The sequence below is a fragment of the Schistocerca nitens genome, chromosome 4 (assembly GCF_023898315.1).
Source record: "Schistocerca nitens isolate TAMUIC-IGC-003100 chromosome 4, iqSchNite1.1, whole genome shotgun sequence".
In the NCBI taxonomy this organism is placed as follows: Eukaryota; Metazoa; Arthropoda; class Insecta; order Orthoptera; family Acrididae; genus Schistocerca; species Schistocerca nitens.
This window is the reverse complement of record NC_064617.1, coordinates 687391371-687411283: the sequence shown is the minus strand read 5'-3', so window position 1 is coordinate 687411283 and position 19913 is coordinate 687391371. Positions and strand designations below refer to the sequence as shown.

The following is a 19913-nucleotide window of genomic DNA, read 5'->3' as shown; positions in this document are numbered from 1 at the left end:
TTTATATTTACTTTAATTGGAATATTTTATTATAAATTTATCTATTTAGAACTGCATATCTTATTTGTTATGTGATCCTGCCATCTATTCTTCAGCAGTACCTCTGTAGTACAAGTTTTCAAAAACTTTTATTTTCTTCTTCTATATACTGTCCATTGTTCACATTTCATTTCAGTATAAGCTTACATTGCAGGCAAATAGCTTCAGAAAAGATCTCCAAACACATTTATTTTAAATGTCGGCTTCTTTTAAACACTTTCCTTGCTGCTTCCTGTTTGCATTTTATATCCTCTCTTGGTTGGCCGACATCAGTTATTTTGCTGCCTGAATAGTAAAACTCATGTTCTACTTTGTGTCTCATTCCTTAATTTAATTACTTCAGCATTACCTTATTTAATTCAACTACATACCAATACTCTTGTGGTACCTTATCTTTTGTTGTTCATCTTATAATTTCATTTCAAGACGCTATCCATTCCATTCAACCACTCTTCCAAATCTTTTGCCCTCCTGGAATTGCTCTATGTTATCGCCAAACCACAAAGAGTTTTATTTCTTCTCCCTGAACTTTAATTCCCTTCCTGTGTTTCTCCTTGCTCAGTTTGAATAACATCAGGGATAGTCTACAACCCTGTCTCACTCCCTTTTCAAGTATTGCTCCCAGTTCATCTCCTTTGACTCTTATAACTGCAGTCTGGTTGCTGTAAAAGTTGGAGATAACCTTTCACTCCTTGTGTTTTATTCCTGCTACCTTCAGAAATTCAGAGAGTGTATTCGAGTCAACAATGTCAAAAGTTTTCTGTAACTCTACAAATGCTGTAAATGTAGGTTTGCCTTTCTTCTATGTCGTAGAGTCAGTATTGCCTTGTACGTAGCTGCATCTCTGCTGAAGCCGGACTGACCTTCACCAAAGTCAGCTTCTACCATTCTTCTGTAAATTATTTGAACCTGTCCCCTTTGGAATCGGAATTATTGCATTCTAGAAGAAGATAGATTGCTAAATAGGTACCACAAAGATGAGACACTAAGTTACGGACAGACATAATTAAGACACACATAATCTTCCGGCCACAGCATTCATCGAAAAAAGAGAAATGCACACCATTCATTCACATAAGCAAGCACACCTCATTCAAACATGACCGCCAACTTCGACCACTCGGGCCAGAATAATAATAATAATAATTATTATTATTATTATTTCTTTCTTTTCTCAGACGTTATGTCTGGTCAGAAATGGAAAGTGACGCGGACCTTGATCAAGCGTGACTTCCTTTTAACTGTACGTTATATATTATATTGCATTTAGGAACTTTCGGGTAATTGAACATGTATTAATAATTACGGATTTCTGTAGTTGTATATATGAGTTTGGATGTAGCTGTATTGCATTGATGTACTGGTGGATATTGTGTGGTATGACTCCTGTAGTTGATAGTATAATTGGTATAATGTCAACTTTATCCTGATGCCACATATCCTTGACTTCCTCAGCCAGTTGGATGTATTTTTCAATTTTTTCTCCTGTTTTCTTTTGTATATTTGTTGTATCGGGTATGGATATTTTGATCATTTGTGTTAATTTCTTCTTTTTATTGGTGAGTATGATGTCAGGTTTTTTATGTGGTGTTGTTTTATCTGTTATAATGGTTCTGTTACAGTATAATTTGTATTCATTGTTCTCCAGTACATTTTGTGGTGCATACTTGTATGTGGGAACATGTTGTTTTATAAGTTTATGTTGTAAGGCAAGCTGTTGCTGTTGCTGTTTTTGCTACATTGTCATGTCTTCTGGGGTATTCTGTATTTGCTAGTATTGTACATCCGCTTGTGATGTGATCTACTGTTTCTATTTGTTGTTTGCAAAGTCTGCATTTATCTGTTGTGGTATTGGGATCTTTAATAATATGCTTGCTGTAATACCTGGTGTTTATTGTTTGATCCTGTATTGCAATCATGAATCCTTCCGTCTCACTGTATATATTGCCTTTTGTTAGCCATGTGTTGGATGCGTCTTGATCGATGTGTGGCTGTGTTAGATGATATGGGTGCTTACAATGTAGTGTTTTCTTTTTCCAATTTACTTTCTTCGTATCTGTTGATGTTATGTGATCTAAATGGTTGTAGAAGTGGTTATGAAATTGCAGTGGTGTAGCCGATGTATTTATATGAGTGATTGCTCTGTGTATTTTGCTAGTTTCTGCGTGTTCTAGAAAGAATTTTCTTAAATTGTCTACCTGTCCATAATGTAGGTTTTTTATATCGATAAATCCTCTTCCTCCTTCCTTTCTGCTTAATGTGAATCTTTCTGTTGCTGAATGTATGTGATGTATTCTATATTTGTGGCATTGTGATCGTGTAAGTGTATTGAGTGCTTCTAAATAGGTCTTGTTACTCTATTTCACTACTCCAAATGAGTAGGTCAATATTGGTATAGCGTAAGTATTCATAGCTTTTGTCTTGTTTCTTGCTGTCAATTCTGTTTACAGTATTTTTGTTAGTCTTCGTCTATATTTTTCTTTTAGTTCTTCTTTAATATTTGTATTATCTATTCCTATTTTTTGTCTGTATCCTAGATATTTATAGGCATCTGTTTTTTCCATCGCTTCTATGCAGTCGCTGTGGTTATAAATATGTAATCTTCCTGTTTAGTGTGTTTTCCCTTGACTATGCTAATTTTCTTACATTTGTCTGTTCCAAAAGCCATATTTATATCATTGCTGAATACTTCTGTTATCTTTAGTAATTGGTTGAGTTGTTGATTTGTTGCTGCCAGTAGTTTTAGATCATCCATGTATAGCAAATGTGTCATTTTGTGTGGGTATGTTCCAGTAATATTGTATCCATAATTTGTATTATTTAGCATGTTGGATAGTGGGTTCAGAGCAAGGCAGAACCAGAAAGGACTTGATGAGTCTCCTTGGTATATTCCACGCTTAATCTGTATTGGCTGTGATGTGATATTATTTGAATTTGTTTGGATATTAAGTGTGGTTTTCCAATTTTTCATTACTATGTTTAGGAACTGTATCAATTTAGGATCTACTTTGTATATTTCCAATATTTGTAGTAACCATGAGTGGGGTACACTATCAAAAGCTTTTTGGTAATCAATGTATGCGTAGTGTAGCGACCTTTGTTTAGTTTTAGCTTGATATGTCACCTCTGCATCTATTATCAGTTGCTCTTTACATCCTCGTGCTCCTTTGCAACAGGCTTTTTGTTCTTCATTTATAATTTTGTTCTGTGTTGTATGTGTAATTAATTTCTGTGTAATGACTGAAGTTAATATTTTGTATATTGTTGGTAGGCATATTATGGGGCGATATTTAGCTGGGTTTGCAGTGTCTGCTTGATCTTTAGGTTTCAGATAAGTTATTCCATGTGTAAGTGTATCAGGGAATGTGTATGGGTCTGCAATGTAACTGTTAAATAATTTAATGGTATGAATATAATAGAGGGAAACATTCCACATGGGAAAATATATCTAAAAACACAGATGATGTGACTTACTGAACGAAATTGCTGGCAGGTCGATAGACACACAAACATAAACACGAAATTCAAGCTTTCGCAACAAACTGTTGCCTCATCAGGAAAGAGGGAAGGAGATGGAAAGACGAAAGGATGTGGGTTTTAAGGGAGAGGGTAAGGAGTCATTCCAATCCCGGGAGCGGAAAGACTTACCTTAGGGGGAAAAAAGGACAGGTATACACTCTCGCTCGCGTGCACACACACACACACACACACACACACACACACACACACACACACACACACACACACAGGGGATCCACAACTCTTTTGTGGATACGTGCGTAGCGAGCACGGGACCCCGAGCTGATGTGGCCTTCCTTCCTTTCCGGGCTGCATACCTTCCCTTTCCGCATCCTTCCCCATCCCCCATCTTCGCCCCCCCCCCCTTTCATCTCTGGCTCTTTCTTTCCCTTTCTCTGGGGTTATGGTTTGTGCCTACGTCCGGAGACGGACGCTTGTAAATATACTACATTCTTCGCCTTCCTTCCTTGCTTGTAAGTCTTCATCCTTCCTTTGTCCTTCTCTTTTCCTTACCTCTTCTCTCTACCTTCTCCGCTGCGGCGTTTGAGACCTCTCTTCTTTCCTTTCCCTTTCTCTTTCTTCCTCCCTGTGCGTGTCTGAAGGCCAACCCACGCACTTCCATGCGTAGCCGGTGACGGGGTAACGCGTAATTCCCCGCCCCGGGTAGACAGGTAGGACACGTACGTACCCCCTGGTAACGGCCAGGCCCAGGGAGGGGTGATTACCTGAGCTGATACCTTCCGAAAGTGCCGATTGGCCCCTCCGTCCGTTTGTCGGGAGGTGTGACCTGAGGTGTGAACAATCACCTAAGGCGGGAGTGCCCTCAGAGAGGGCCCCCACAAGGGAGGAGCGCGCCATCGGAGACGCCGGTAATCATGGGGGATTCTTCCGCAATGGTTTCCTCACCTTCCACTATGTCTGCTCACAAACGTAAGTTCACTGAGTCTCAACCACAGTCAGTTCTTCCATCGTTGCCACAGTTCCTTGTTGTTTCTCGGTCTGACGAAGGTCACGACTTCTCCACGGTCAACCCTTTCATTATTCAGAAAGGTGTCGACGCAATTGCAGGTCCAGTAAAGTCTTGTTCCAGATTACGGAATGGCACCCTGTTGTTAGAAACAGTCAGTGCCCTCCAGGCACAAAAATTGCTGCGTACGTCACTACTACACACCTTCCCTGTCCGGGTGGAACCGCACCGTACCTTAAATTCCTCGCGTGGAGTCGTTTATACACGCTCCCTCGATGGACTGTCTGACGAAGAAATTCAGCACTACCTGTCTGACCAGGGCGTAACGGCTGTTCATAGGGTTATGAAAAGGGTTGACATGAACATCATTCCAACCCGCACTGTCTTCTTGACATTTGACAAAGTTCAACTACCATCGAAAATCAAAGCCGGCTATGAGATAATTTCCGTTCGCCCTTAAGTCCCGAACCCTACGCGTTGCTATCGGTGCCAGCGGTTCAATCACACTAGCCAGTCCTGTTCCAATCCGGCCAAATGTGTTACGTGTGGCAGGGATGCCCATGAGGGTGCTTGTCCACCTCCATCCCCTCGCTGCATCAACTGTATGGGTGACCACGCCGCTTCCTCTCGAGATTGTCCCGTTTTTAAGGACGAAAAGCTCATCCAGGAAATTAGAGTAAAGGAAAAGGTGTCGACCTTTGCTGCCTGAAAATTATTCGCCAGTCGACAGCCCACCGTGCCTCAGAAAGGAAAATACAGCACTGTCCTTGCTTCTCCTCGGCCAACAAAGGAGGCGGCCACGCAGACTTGCGACCTCACCTTTAGTGCCACGGTCGTCAGATCGGCCAGCACAAAGATCGCCCGTTCAACCTCACCACTTTCGCCTGCCCACTCTCTGGCTCACTCTTCGTCGAGTTCTGCTAAATCTCGAGCCCACAAGTCAGACACCAAGACTTCGAAAAAAGAGCATACTCGTGAAGAGTTTTTACGTACGGCAACTTCCCAACCATCGGTTCCTCCTTCCTCTAAACATCATACTTCCAAGAAGGCTACAAAGAAACCCAGTTCCTCTCCTTCTCCGCCAAGGCGTGTCCCATCTACAGCACCACCTGGCGGAAGTCGCCCTCGGCCGTCTTCTGTGTCGCCGAGGCGCACTGCTGGCGGCCGATCAACCGGCCGGTCGCTGGTGGCGGGAGCTGCTCCTGACCAACCTATGGATCAGGATCTTCTGCCTTTGGCTGAATGCCATTCCATGCTGTCGGTCGCAAGCTCAGAGCAGTCGTTGCGTTGACAGCGACCTTGGTCACATTCCTCAATTTCCTGTTCACCCTATGTCCATTATCCACTGGAATATCCGCGGTATTCGAGCCAATCGGGATGAATTGTCGATCCTCTTACAATCCTACTCGCCGGTCATCTTCTGTCTTCAGGAAACAAAGCTGCGTCCCCATGACCGCTTTGTTCTCCCTCATTTTCAGTCTGTCCGATATGATCTCCCCTCTGTTGAAGGCACTCCAGCACATGGAGGACTCATGATTCTTCTCCATGAAACTCTCCATTATCACCCAATCCATTTAAACACTTCCTTCCAAGCTGTCGCCGTCCGTCTTTCCCTTTCCGGATACACGTTCTCTCTTTGTACTGTATACATTCCATAGTCCACACCAATAGCACGAGCTGATCTCCTTCATCTTCTTGGTCAGCTTCCACCCCCATATTTGCTGGTTGGGGACTTCAATGCCCACCACCTGCTTTGGGGATCTCCACATCCTTGTCCACGTGGCTCACTATTGCTTGATGTCTTCCACCAAGCAGATCTAGTTTGCCTCAACACTAGGGTCCCTATGTTTTTGTCTGCCTCCACGGCAAATTTATCTCATTTGGACATTGCGGTCGGTACTGTTCCGCTAGCTCGGCGCTTCGAATGGTTCGCCCTTGATGATACACACTCGAGTGACCACTTTCCATGTGTCCTTAGACTGCAGCCTCAACAGCCATAATGCGCCCGCGACGCTGGAAGTTTGCTCAAGCCGATTGGACACTTTTTTCGTCTCTAGCGACATTCGATGACCGTCACTTTCCCAGCGTTGACGATGAGGTCACACATATTACCGACGTTATTCTTACAGCTGCGGAACATTCAATACCACGCACCTCCGAATTGCCCCGGCGCCCCCCAGTTCCTTGGTGGACCGAGGCATGCCGTGATGCACTACGTGAGCGGCGACGTGCTCTCCGCATTTTCCGCCACCATCCTACTTTGGCCAACTGTATCCGCTATAAGCAGCTTAGAGCGCGATGCCGTCGTGTCATCCGCGATAGCAAGACGGCAAGCTGGAAATTCTTTATTAGCTCATTTAACACCTTCACTCCCTCCTCGGAAGTTTGGAGTCGGCTTCGACAGTTCTCAGGCGCGCCTAGTTTCTCCCCGGTCTCTGGGCTCACTGTCGCGCATGACACATTAGTGGACCCCGTCGCAATTTCTAACTCATTGGGTCAGCACTTTGCCGAGATTTCGAGCTCTTCAAATTACCCGCCAGCTTTTCTCCCGAAGAAACATGCAGCGGAAGTGCGACCTCTTGCTTTCTCCTCTCAAAATCGCGAAAGCTACAATACTGTTTTCTCCTTGCGGGAACTCCAACATGCACTCTCTTCTTCTCGCTCCTCCGCCCCAGGACCAGATGGTATCCACGTCCAAATGTTGCTGCATTTATCAACCCATAGTCTGCGTTACCTCCTTCGCCTTTATAATCGAATTTGGACCGACAGTACTTTTCCCAGACGATGGCGGGAAGCTATCGTCGTTCCTGTTCCGAAACCGGGAAAGGACAAACATCTCCCCTCTAGCTATCGCCCCATTTCTCTCACGAGTAGTGTCTGTAAGGTTATGGAGCGTATGGTGAATTACCGTTTAGCGTGGTGGCTGGAATCCCGCAGTCTTTTAACACCTGCCCAATGCGGATTCCGAAAGCATTGTTCTGCAGTTGACCATCTTGTTGCTCTCTCCACTTATATCATGAACAATTTTCTCCAGAAACGCCAAACGGTAGCAATATTTTTTGATCTGGAGAGAGCATACGATACCTGTTGGAGGACAGGCATCCTCCGCACACTGTTCTCTTGGGGCTTTCGAGGCCGGCTGCCTCTTTTTCTTCGCGAATTTATGGCAGAGCGCACATTTAGGGTGCGGGTGAACACTACTCTCTCCCGCACTTTCTCCCAAGAAAACGGGGTACCCCAGGGCTCCGTGCTGAGTGTTGTACTGTTTGCCATCGCTATAAATCCAATTATGGATTGTCTCCTTCCCGATGTCTCGGGCTCCCTCTTTGTGGATGATTTTGCGATCTACTACAGCTCTCAACGGACCAGCCTTCTTGAACGACGTCTTCAAGGATGTCTCGATCGCCTCCACTCTTGGAGCATCGAAACAGGCTTCCGTTTCTCTCCCAGTAAGACCGTTTGTGTTAATTTTTGGCGACGTAAGGAGTTTCTTCCGCCCTCCTTACATCTAGGACCTGTCAACCTTCCGTTTTCAGACGTCGCTAAATTCTTGGGTCTTATGTTTGACAGAAAACTGTGCTGGTCCTCCCACGTTTCCTATCTTTCGGCTCGCTGTCTGCGATCGCTTAACACCCTCCGTGTCCTGAATGGTACCTCCTGGGGAGTGGACCGAGTGGTCCTTCTCCGCCTCTATCGCGCCTTAGTGCGCTCGAAATTGGATTATGGAAGCATAGTCTACTCCTCTGCTCGATCGTCTATTCTTCGGCGTCTCGACTCTATCCACCACCGTGGATTACGTTTAGTGTCTGGAGCTTTTTACACTAGCCCTGTGGAAAGCCTTTATGCTGAGACTGCTGAACCTCCGTTGTCCAATCGGCGAGCAGTCCTAAGTCGTTATGCTAGCCATCTGTCTTCCATGCCTGATAATCCAGCCCATGCCCTTTTTTTCAACGCCTCATTTGATGTAGGGTATGCAGGCCGCTCCTCCTCCCTACTACCCCCGGGAGTCCGCTTCCGTCAACTGCTCCATTCTCTTTCCTTCCGCTTTCCTAAAACCTTCTTGACAACTTGGGGTACAGCACTGCCTTGGCTCCGTCCCCGGATCTGCCTGCTCCGTGACCTTTGTCGATTTCCCAAGGATGGTACCCCTACACTTGTTTATCGTCGGGCATTTGCTGCTCTATGTGCACAAATGACGGCCGCCACATTTATTTACACCGACGGCTCGAAAACATCGTTAGGTGTAGGGAGTGCCTATATTGTTGGCGACACCCCAAATCAATTTCGGCTTCCCGACCAGTGTTCGGTGTATACTGCGGAGCTTTACGCTGTTCTCCAGGCTGTCCACTACATCCGCCGCCATCGGCGGATACAGTACGTTATCTGCTCAGATTCTCTCAGCTCTCTCCTCAGTCTCCAAGCTCTTTATCCTGTGCACCCTCTGGTCCACCGGATTCAGGACTGTCTGCGCTTGCTCCACCTGGGGGGCGTCTCGGTGGCGTTCCTCTGGCTCCCGGGACACGCTGGTATCTGTGGGAATGAGGCGGCCGATATAGCGGCCAAGGCTGCAGTCTCTCTTCCTCGGCCAGCTATTCAGTCGCTTCCCTTCACCGATCTACGGAGAGGTTTATGTCGCAAAGTTGCTCATTTATGGCATGCACATTGGTCCACACTTCCCCATAATAAATTGCGGGAAGTGAAAGCCCTTCCTTGCGCTTGGACCTCTTCCTCCCGAACGCGTCGTCGGGAGGAGGTGATTTTAGCTAGACTCCGGATAGGGCACTGTCTTTTTAGCCATCGACTTCTTTTAAGCGGCGATCCTCCCCCACTCTGTCCCCACTGCTCTCAGCTGTGGACGGTAAGACACCTTTTAATTGAATGCCCCTATTTTAATCCGTTACGCTCCCGTCTACAGCTATCGCCTGATCTATCGTCGATTTTAGCAGATGACACGCGCTCGGCCGACCACGTTCTCCAGTTTATTAGTGACAGTGAAATGACGTCAGTCATTTGAAGCCTTTTTTGGGGACAACCAACCCCTTTCTGTAGTGGATTTTTAAGCATTCCTTCTGCTTTTAGTTTCTCCAATTTTATGACTTTGTTCCCATTGCTGCTGGTTTTCAATTTCGGTTTTTTACGGTTTCCTAAGTCACGGGCTGGGCGCTAATGACCATAGAAGTTTTGCGCCCTAACACAAAAAAAAAAAAAAAAATACCACACACACACACACACATATATATCCATCCGTTTGTTTGTTCTGGGATGTTTGAGTCCATTACTGTATTTTCTTCTCCTTCTGATTGCACATTATTTTGTTCCAGTATTTGTTGTTTGATGTTATTATTATTATTATTATTATTATTATTATTTCTCTTTCCTGTCTCAGACGTAATGTCTGATTAAAAATGGAAAGTGACGCGGACCTTGATCAAGTGTGACTTCCTTTTAACTGTACGGTATATGTTACATTGCATTTAGGAACTTTCGGGTAATTGAACATGTATCAATAATTACAGATTTCTGTAGTTGTATATATATGTTTATTGTCATTATTATTACATTATTTTTGAAATCTGAAGATATTTCACCTGTCCCATATATTTTGGATAGCAGGTGAAATTGTTTTGTCATGGTATGTTATTCTGTGAATATCAGTAGTTCTGAGTGAATGTAGTGTACTCTAAGGGTGTTGTTTATGCTTATTTAGAATTCAGGGCTCTGTCAGATTCTTAAAGTGTGATCAATCTCCAATCTCATCTTCCCTTTTCATGTTGTTATCTTAGTCTGATTTCTTTGTATAGCTCTTTTATATATGTCTGCCACCTTACCAGCTTTCCCCTAATTGATTATTACTGCCCACCATCTCAACTCATGATGTTCATACAGTTCACTTGAATGATGTAAAGATACTTGGGAAACATAAAAAAGCTCATTGCACTTAATTGAATATTACTCATATTATACTTATTTTCAAATTGTTATTACAGACAAATCGATTACTCAGAATTGAATTGAATTGAATTTTATTTGATCCTGTAAGATTACATTGTGTACAGTAAATGTACGTGTAATATAGGACATGTCAAAGTATTAACATTCTTTATCACTTATTTTTCTACACCTTTAGCTTACATTTTTACATCACTGATAATGAGTAACAATATATACAAATTTAATGGCATAAGTATTCTGCAACACTGTAAAACTCTTTTTCAATGAGATAGTCTTTAAGTTTCTTTGGAAAGTCATTATGAAGTACACTATCTAGCAGGTTTTTGGGCAGACTTCTTAGTAGTCTGATACCAGAGTACTGGGGTCCTTTTTCTAGCATTGCCAGTCGGTGGGGTATGCTCCGTACTTCATTCTTCTTTCTTGTATTGTGGGTGTGTACACTAGCATTTGTAACCCAGTCCTCACTACCTTTTGTGATGTACATTATTGTTTTGAATATAAAACGATGAAAAAGTTAAGATACCTAAATTCTTGAAACAGTTTCTGCATGGTTCAGAGGTCTTTCTTCTTAAAATGGTCCTAATTGCTTTTTTTTGTAATGTGAACACTCGTTTTGTCTCTTGTTTGTTTGCGTTTCCCCACACAGTCACTCCATACTGTAAGTATGGTTCGAAAAGTCCATGATACACTGTACACAGAAGGTTCTTGTCTGAATACTGTGATATCTGCATCATTAAGAATATGACAGAGCTCAGTTTCTTACAGACATTATTAATATGTTTTTTCCATTTCAGTTCATTATCCACAAGAATACCTAAGAATCTAGCAGATTCTACTTCTTCCAGCCTTGTTCCATCAACCTCTAAATCCATGTCTACAGCCTTTTCCTTGTTTTTAAACACTGCATACATAGTCTTTTTTAGATTTATAACCAGTTCATTTTCCAACAGCCGTTGAGCTGTGACATTTGCAGATATGTATGCTCCTCTCTCAAGCTGTTCCATATTTTGGTCACTATTTAGTATTATCATGTCATCAGCATACAATATTTTCTTTTCTTCCTCCTCAACACCTATATCATTAACAAATACATTAAATAACAATGGCCCCATTACCGAACCCTGCGGCACTCCATATTTGATGGATTTGGTTTCTGATTGGTACGAGTTTCCTAATGATACATACTGCTTGCGGTTGCACAAGTATGATTTTATCCATTCACCTGGTTGCCCCCGAATGCCATAGTTGCTTAATTTTTGTATCAGCATTTCATGGTCAATGGTGTCAAATGCCTTTGAAAGATCCAGAAACATTGCAGAGACAACCTTTTTCTCATTTAAGGACTGTAAAATGTATTCTGTTAGACTGACAATTGCTGATTCTGTAGATTTACCCTTCCTGAAACCATGTTGTGAGGGCATGAGAATGTTATGTTTGTCCAAATAGTTAACTAATCTGGTATACATAAGCATTTCTAGGATTTTTGAGAAACCTGATATCAGTGAAACTGGTCTGTAGTTGTTGGGATCATCCTTACACCCTTTCTTGTACACTGGCACTACCTTCGTTATCTTCAGTTTTTCTGGAAAAATTGCATCTCTGAAAGAACAGTTCGCTATGTTCAGCAGTGGTGTTATTATCTCCTCACATACCAGCTTTATTACATGATTTGATATTTCATCACCAGCTGATTTCTTGGACTTCAGTTTCTGTATAGTTTTCCGCAATTCATCTTCCGTGACTGGTCTTAAGAACATAGTATTGCATGATCTTTTTGGTACCTTAATACCCTTCTGTTTTTGACTATTTCTTTCCAATTTTAGGTTTTCTACTACACTGATATAGTTATTATTCAGCATGTTTGCTATTTCCATACCATTTGTGACCACTGTGTTGTCTATTTTAATTGACCTAATACCTTCTTATTTGTTTGACCCATCTTTTTCCTTTCTTTCAGCATTGATTGCATTCCAAGCTGCCTTTGCCTTGTTATTTGAGTTCGTTATAGTGGTGTCAATTGCTCTTGCTTTCGCTTCTCTTATTATTTTTCTATACTTCTTTTTTAACATTTTATATTTTTCAGCTTCGCCCATCCGTCTCGCGTCCTGAAGCTTCCTTCGCTGTTCTAGTATTTCACTGGTAATCCACTGTGTTTGATCTTGCTGCCTTTCTTGTCTCTTTACTTTGGGAAATGCTACATTAAAATGGTACTTAATTGTTGAAATAAATGCATCATATTTTTCATTTACACTCTGGGCCTGTAGGGTTTCATTCCAGGTTTCCTTACTTAACATTGTTCTAAAGATGTTGATATTTTGTTCACTGATGATCCTAATTTCTTTGGTTGTTTGTTTTGGTTCTGGTACTGTGTCATTACTTCTGCAAAAGCTGATTAGTTGTCCATGATCATCAGATATTTGTGTCTGAACTACATGTGACTCATAGTTACACATATTAGTAATTATGTTGTCAATAATTGTCTCACTTTGTGAAGTCACTCTTGTTGGTGCAGTTATTGTCACTTTCATGTTATGCTGTATTAACAATTCTTCAAAATCCTGTCTTATTTTTGTGTCTTTTTTCCCATGTCAATGTTGAAGTCTCCACATATAATAAGATTTCTCTTCATATTCATTCTCAATAAGCTAGCAATTTTTTTTAGAAAGATGCTAATATTGCCACATGGTGACCTGTACACACAAAACACTCTAAAATCCTCTGCCACTATACCAGTAACTTCAAAATCTTTTTCTCTAGCTATGGGAAATGTAGCAGCTTCACTGTTTACATTCTTTGATAGAGTACCTGTTTTAATATATATACAAACGCCACCACCCTTATATTTAGATCTGCAGAAGTAACTAGCTAGTTTGTAGTCCTTTATTGCCACATTATGTATTTTACTTTCAGTTAGTCCATGTTCACTTATGCATAATATGTCTGGTCTTACTTCACTCAGGAGTACTTCTGCTTCTAATTTTTTGTTACCAAAGTATTGAATATTTTGATGAAGTACTTATATCTAATTTTTCTTTTGTTGGTTTACATGTTGTGAGCTGTATTCTGGGGCAAATTCTTTAGTATCGTCTTTTTTTGTATGGTGCTTATATTTTTCTTTTCCAGCTGGAGTGTATGATTTTTCACCCCCTTCAGGCCATATTAGTTTCCCTTGCATCTAATGATTTTGCAGACATCTGCAAACATTCTGCTGAACGTTACAGACCCCAGTCTATTTAAATGCAAGCCATCCTTCGCTATTGAGTTTTCACATAGGAATTTGTTTGGGTCTATAAAAATTGCCCCAAGACGATTACATTGTTCTTTAAGAGCACAGTTTATTTTGGCGATATATTTTTCACTCACCGACCTTCTGTTTATGATTCCGCTAAGTATCAGACGAGATCCTGCATACATATTTCTTGCAGAACGAATCATGTTTCTTGTTTCGCTTGCCATTTCTTCCTCACTGCTGCTCCTTAACGAATTCGTTCCAACATGTATAAACACCCCATTATAGTTATGTCTGGTTTCAGAATCTGGTTCTTTAGTATCTTGTCTTGCATTTACCATATTTTTAAAATGTTTACCGAGTTGATGCGCTCTAATACCAGGTCGTACGTCGCTCTTGCAATTGGGGACAGCAATATTCTTCAGCAGCGAATCGCCAATTATTAAAAAGTCATTTTCCTTTTGTTGTGTATCTGTCACCTTGTTTTTCCTTTTGCTGTATGTCACCACCTTCCATTTATATTTATCTTCCGGTTTTTGGCTTACTGAGTTTACCGAGACATCAACGGGAACACTTGAAATGTTGATTTTAAAGTACGATCGGTCACTCGTATTTTCGCGATCTTGTTGCTTTTCCGTTTGATGGCTTTTACACACACAGGACTTCTTTTCTTGTATTAATGTATCGTTTTCTTTCTTGCTGGTCGAAAGTTCGGTTTTTAATGCCTCAATGTCACTTCGTAGTAATTTTATAATTTCGTTTTTTGTATCAACTGCACTTACAAGATCGGCCGTTTCATCACGTAAACAACCGTGACATGTCCACGGAAAATCATCGCTGACGAACTTTAGATTTACTTTCGCGCACTTTTCGTGTAACCAGAAGTTGCATTTGATACACAGAATACCCTTCATCAAACGCTTTTTACATTCTCTACACGAAGAACTGTTCATTTTTTGCCTTTTTAGCGAGAGAGAAGCGTCACTACACTTTCCTATCGGCGCCATCTTGTGTCTCAGAGTACTTGATACTAATAAAAATATTGTTGCTGTTTACTGGGATGGGATTATCAACTGAAGTCTTGTAATTGGACATGCCTAGTAATGAACAGAATACCTATTAAGGTTTCAAACTTTGTCCCAGTGCAGTATGGTGTATTGATGCACAAATTTCAACAAACATTTATCTTGTAATTGCGATGACAGCATGATGCTGTAATGGTATGCATGTGAGAAGGCAGATGGTGGGATGTTGCAAATTAGAAAGGAGCAGTGTACCGCATGATACTCCAGGCAGTAGCAAATTCTATCATGTCTGTATGTAGCATGCATTGCAAGGTGCACATACTACTATTAGCAACGGTTTTCATGTTAGTTTAGGTATTGTGAGGATACTTAGCCACTGTAGTGTTAATTATGTATGACATTATGTAAACATAACAGAGCAAGGTATTCTCCGTCTATTCCACATGGAATGCATCATGCAGCTGACTTCTTTGTTGCACATTATTATAACACAGTCTTGGGGTCTCTCTATCCTTTAAAGATGACTTTTAAATTCATGCTATGTATGGTTCATTATGAAACTGCACATTTTTATCCTTTACTGTGCAAATTTATTACCTGCATTTATGGATGATGATTTTTTATTGAAATGTATAATACAGTAAGCAAAGAAAGCAGATGCAGGACAAACTGCAACAGTGTCTGAAAGGTAGGATTAATTGATACATTTACCACTAAATGAGAAAATGGTCTCTGAGGACCTTAATGTCGATGCAGAGCTAAATCCTGATCTCCCTTAAAGTGGAAAAATATGTCATTCATTAAGACACCAATGCATTTTGGATAGTGGGAATGGGGTAACAGGATGTTTCTTAATCCTTCGGTTTCTATAAAAAAAATTTATGTGGAAGGTATTGGTTAGTTGCTCTTCTTTTTAAACCTGGCTGTCTTCTCCCATCTCTTCATTTTCCCATTCATTTATCTAAAAGTAATACAATCCCTTGTTATTAAAATCAGTTTCAAAATTGATATACAATAATTCTTTCAAGTGTCTAGTAGATGTTTTTTGTAACATTATGCGACATTTGTTGTGCTTGTTGCAGGTGACCATGTGGCTGTGTATCCCATGAATGATGAAGCACTTGTCAACAGGATAGGTGAACTGTTGAATATTGACTTGGACACTGTGATCACATTGACAAATACTGATGGTACGTAAACTTACATATTCTTAAAGAATTTTTCTTGTTGGTTTCAGGTTTATTATTCTCATTATATTTTTCAGTATGTACTTGGACCTTGATGGCTTGCCTAATATAATGAATTACATGTCAGGAAATTTTATATCCTTGTTCCTGTTCCCACCAGTGAATAGAAACCTCTTATCTTTACTCAGTGTAGTTGAGGGTCTCTTTCGTTACAGACATCTTACTTTCTTTATGATAAAAACAGCTTATTAAAACTTAACTGGCTTCTTAAATTGCCTTAAAGGAACTTTTTCAAAAGTTTTGTCTTTGATAGTAACAATGTACCTTATGTCTGTTACAGAGGAATCAACTAAGAAGCACCCATTCCCTTGTCCTTGTTCATATCGTACAGCTCTGAGGCATTACTTGGACATCACTTCTAATCCCCGCACTCACATTTTGAAGGAACTCATAGAGTATACTAAGGATCCAGAGGTAATTTTATTTTAAAATATCTGTAACACATTAGTTTGAAATTATCATTAGAATTTTCTTACTATTTGCTGTGTTTTCTACATATGCCATCTTTGGAAGGTGATTCTCATAGTTCATTGGAAAGCTTAGTATGGAATTTTCCAAGATTTGAATCTCTGGTTACTGGGATACTTAAAGTTCAATGGGGTTGTTGATTCTACTTGCAGGTATCAGAAATCTTAGTTTTCTTTTCTTGGCTGTGCAAATTAGCCATGATGACAAATTTAAAAAATTCTGCATGATCTAAAAATAATTTTAGCCCTGTACAAATTTAACATAGTGGTAACTGATACCCCTGTGGGACAATTGTAGTCATAGATCAGTGTTATTGTTTCAACAGAATCTTCATGTGTTAATCATTTTATGATGCTATTACAAGGTACACAAATTTCAATGCATCCTCATTAACACTTTTTTAACAGTTCTGATTTTATATGAAATGACAAATAGATTTTGATTATTTACGCCTTAAGAAAAGAATGTCTTATCAGATGAGTAGTGATAATTTTTTTAATTGTGTGGCTAGCTGTCTTCATATTATCTTTGATACTGAGATGTTGCAGCACAGCCTGTTGCACCAGAAAAACATATAAAAAGCCTTCAATTCTTTATCGTAAATTTTTTATCTCATTGCATCATTTTTAGTTGTGTTTTTAAAGAGGATGCTTGATTTTAAATTTTTGTCCCCTACAATTAAGTTCATCTACATATCTACATCTATGTGAATACCTGCAATTCACACTAAAGTACCTAGCAGAGTTAACTGAACTTCAAGCCACTCTCAAACAAAGCACGGGAAAAACAAAAGCTTAAATCTTTCAGTGAAAGCTTTAATTTCTGTAATTTTATTATGGTTATTGTATCGTCCTATGTAGGTGGTCACCAACAAAATATGTTAGCATTTATAGGAGAAAGTTGGTGATTGCAATTTCATGAAAAGATCTCACACCAAAGAAAAACACCTTGGTTTTAATGATTGCCATCCCAACAAGTGGACCATATTCGTGATAAGCTCATTCTTATTTCATGTTAAAGGGTGCTACCCTTCTTTGAAATTTTTCAGTGTCCTCAATCAGTTCTATCTCGTAAGGATCCCATACCATGCAGCAGTACTCCAGAAGAGGATGTCTTGTTGAATGAATGGCACGTTGTTGAGCTGAAGCTTCTAATTATCGCATTACTTCTCGCTATATCCAAACTAATCTTACTCATCACAAAAAATTAAATCAAAATTCATATATAGGCCTATTTGGCACTGGCTCTCTCTTTTTCAAACAAGCAAAACAAAAATCCTCTTTAGGTGTTGCCGCCAAACTAAATCTCCTGTACTTAGACACCACATATGAGATGAGAATTAAAATATGCCTCTTTTAATATTTTCCCACCTATTAGCATAAACATAAACTACCTTATATATCTGCCAATTCTGGTCACAATTGATGAAAACTTGCGTAGGCCATTTTCTGTGGATGAAGGAGTGTCTTTTAATTCACTACAGTCATTATAATAGTAACAGCCTCTGCTGATAGAGGCCGGATATTCTTCCATTTATGGTGTAGGTGCCCAGCAGCTTATGTGGTCCAGGTTATCACTAGTAGGTGGCTTTGCTATCCCCCCAGCTCTCTCAAGCAGCTTACAATACATGCAGTGTAATAATTTAAACTACAATTAATATACATTACTAGCAAATGTGACTATGCTTTGCAATTGCTAAATATGCATGGGAATTATATATACATCCTAATCTCCTTCTCCCTCCCCCCTCAATCCATCACCTCTTCTCCCCTCTCTCTGACCTTCAGCCTTGTTTATTATCGCCAATGAAACCTTGATTGGGAATTGAAGTTGGGTAAATTGGTTAGGATCGTTGGGGTATATGGCATATGAGAGACTTCTCATGCTGCTGGATCTGTGAAAATAGTAGCTTCAATAACAGTTTTTCACATAATTTTAGTATGTGAATGTATAGTAACTCCAAGTTTTGTACGAACAGATTCCTTAGTAGCAGTCTAATCATAACCCAGTATGCCACAAAACACTTTTCCTGTTTTCTGTTAAAACCAACTGCAAGAGAGAAAAAAACCGCATTCAGTTGTTTATACAACTTTCGTCAGAACTTTTTATTTGAGTATCATGTAAAAACTTTGAAGTAAATCAGTCGAGAACCTTTCAAGATTTTTGATAACAATATTAAACAATCACTTGTTTTTAAATAGTAGTATAGATAAGATGAAAATTTGTCCATTGCAAAATACTGTACAGAAAAAACCACAAACATTATTTAATTATTGGGTTGACATTCTGAGTGGTGGAAATGCGTAATAACAAACACACTCTGGAATTGGGAGGACAAAGTGGTTTCTTACACATCCTTTTATTTGCAGTGCTTGCTGTCAGCACTTTTGTTTAACAACCATTATAAAAAGATGTAGCTTTTTTATGGATTGATTACAGTTTTGTGGCATTAGCTTTTATTTGTTGGATTCAAATGTATTGGTATTGCTAAATCATAGGATTGCACTGGAAAAATTATCATCTTTAGTTATCACTGGTAAACATGTAAGACGCAAATTTCCCCTTTGAGAAGATTGCTTTCATATCTCATTTGGTTGAACCAAATACAATCACAGAAGGGACTGATTCGCATCCAAACTCCTCTATGGAACTGTGAAACATCTTTTGCAAAAAAGTGACAGAGGACATGGGACCATAAAACAGTTGTTTTTCTGCTGTCCCCTTGCCCCTTCTGCTCTTCCTCCTGGATTATAAGACTACATTTCTTTTGTTTACATATATTTATGTGATGTCTGCAATTATTTTCATGACTTATACCCTTGTAATGATGTGTATTTTCAGCAGCACCCATTATATTTTAAGGAAAAGAAATTATATAAAGTCTCAGAAATATATGATAGTTTCAGTCTTCAAATAATTAAACATGATCAGATATTGTGTTTCAAAATGAGAAGCTATTATGCTTCCTGTTTTCTGTTACATTACGAGTAATGCAAATCCTTTCTAAGTTATTCTGAGTTGTAGGATGAATACAAATCATAATCAAAATGTTTGTTGGCATTTTTTAAAAGGAAGAAACCCAAGCTGGGCTTAAACATGAAGGTCATTGGATGCTGTAATAATGATTATTATATTGCCTTTAGAGAAACTGGATGAAGGCAATAGTGTTGCGTGACACCACTGTTGGTGAAAGGTCGTAGCTACTGAGGAGATAACTGCCTAAGTGAAAGTTCCATCTCTGACGGTTGCTGGAAATCTTGCTCACAATTGTCAGAGGAGTATACCAAATTAGAGGTGAAGTACAACAAGGGACAAGAATGAGAAAGAAAATCACTTGTGACCTTGTTGAAGAAATCATCACAGAATTCACTGGCAGAATTTTGTAGAAACAATGAGAAACCTAAATTAGGGAGACAGGACATGGATTTGAACACCCTTCCAGAATAAATAAGCAGTATCTTAACCGC

At 40.1% G+C, this 19913-nt stretch overlaps 1 protein-coding gene across 1 annotated transcript in view; it reads left to right on the top strand.

Moving 5' to 3' along the window:
* Positions 1-19913, top strand: part of LOC126251878 (NADPH--cytochrome P450 reductase) — a 236041-nt gene that overhangs the window by 199476 nt on the left and 16652 nt on the right. Inside the window, exons 8-9 of the mRNA XM_049952568.1 lie at positions 15814-15921; positions 16259-16392. Of these exons, the coding sequence (XP_049808525.1) occupies positions 15814-15921; positions 16259-16392 (242 nt within the window). The remainder of the gene's footprint in view (positions 1-15813; positions 15922-16258; positions 16393-19913) is intronic.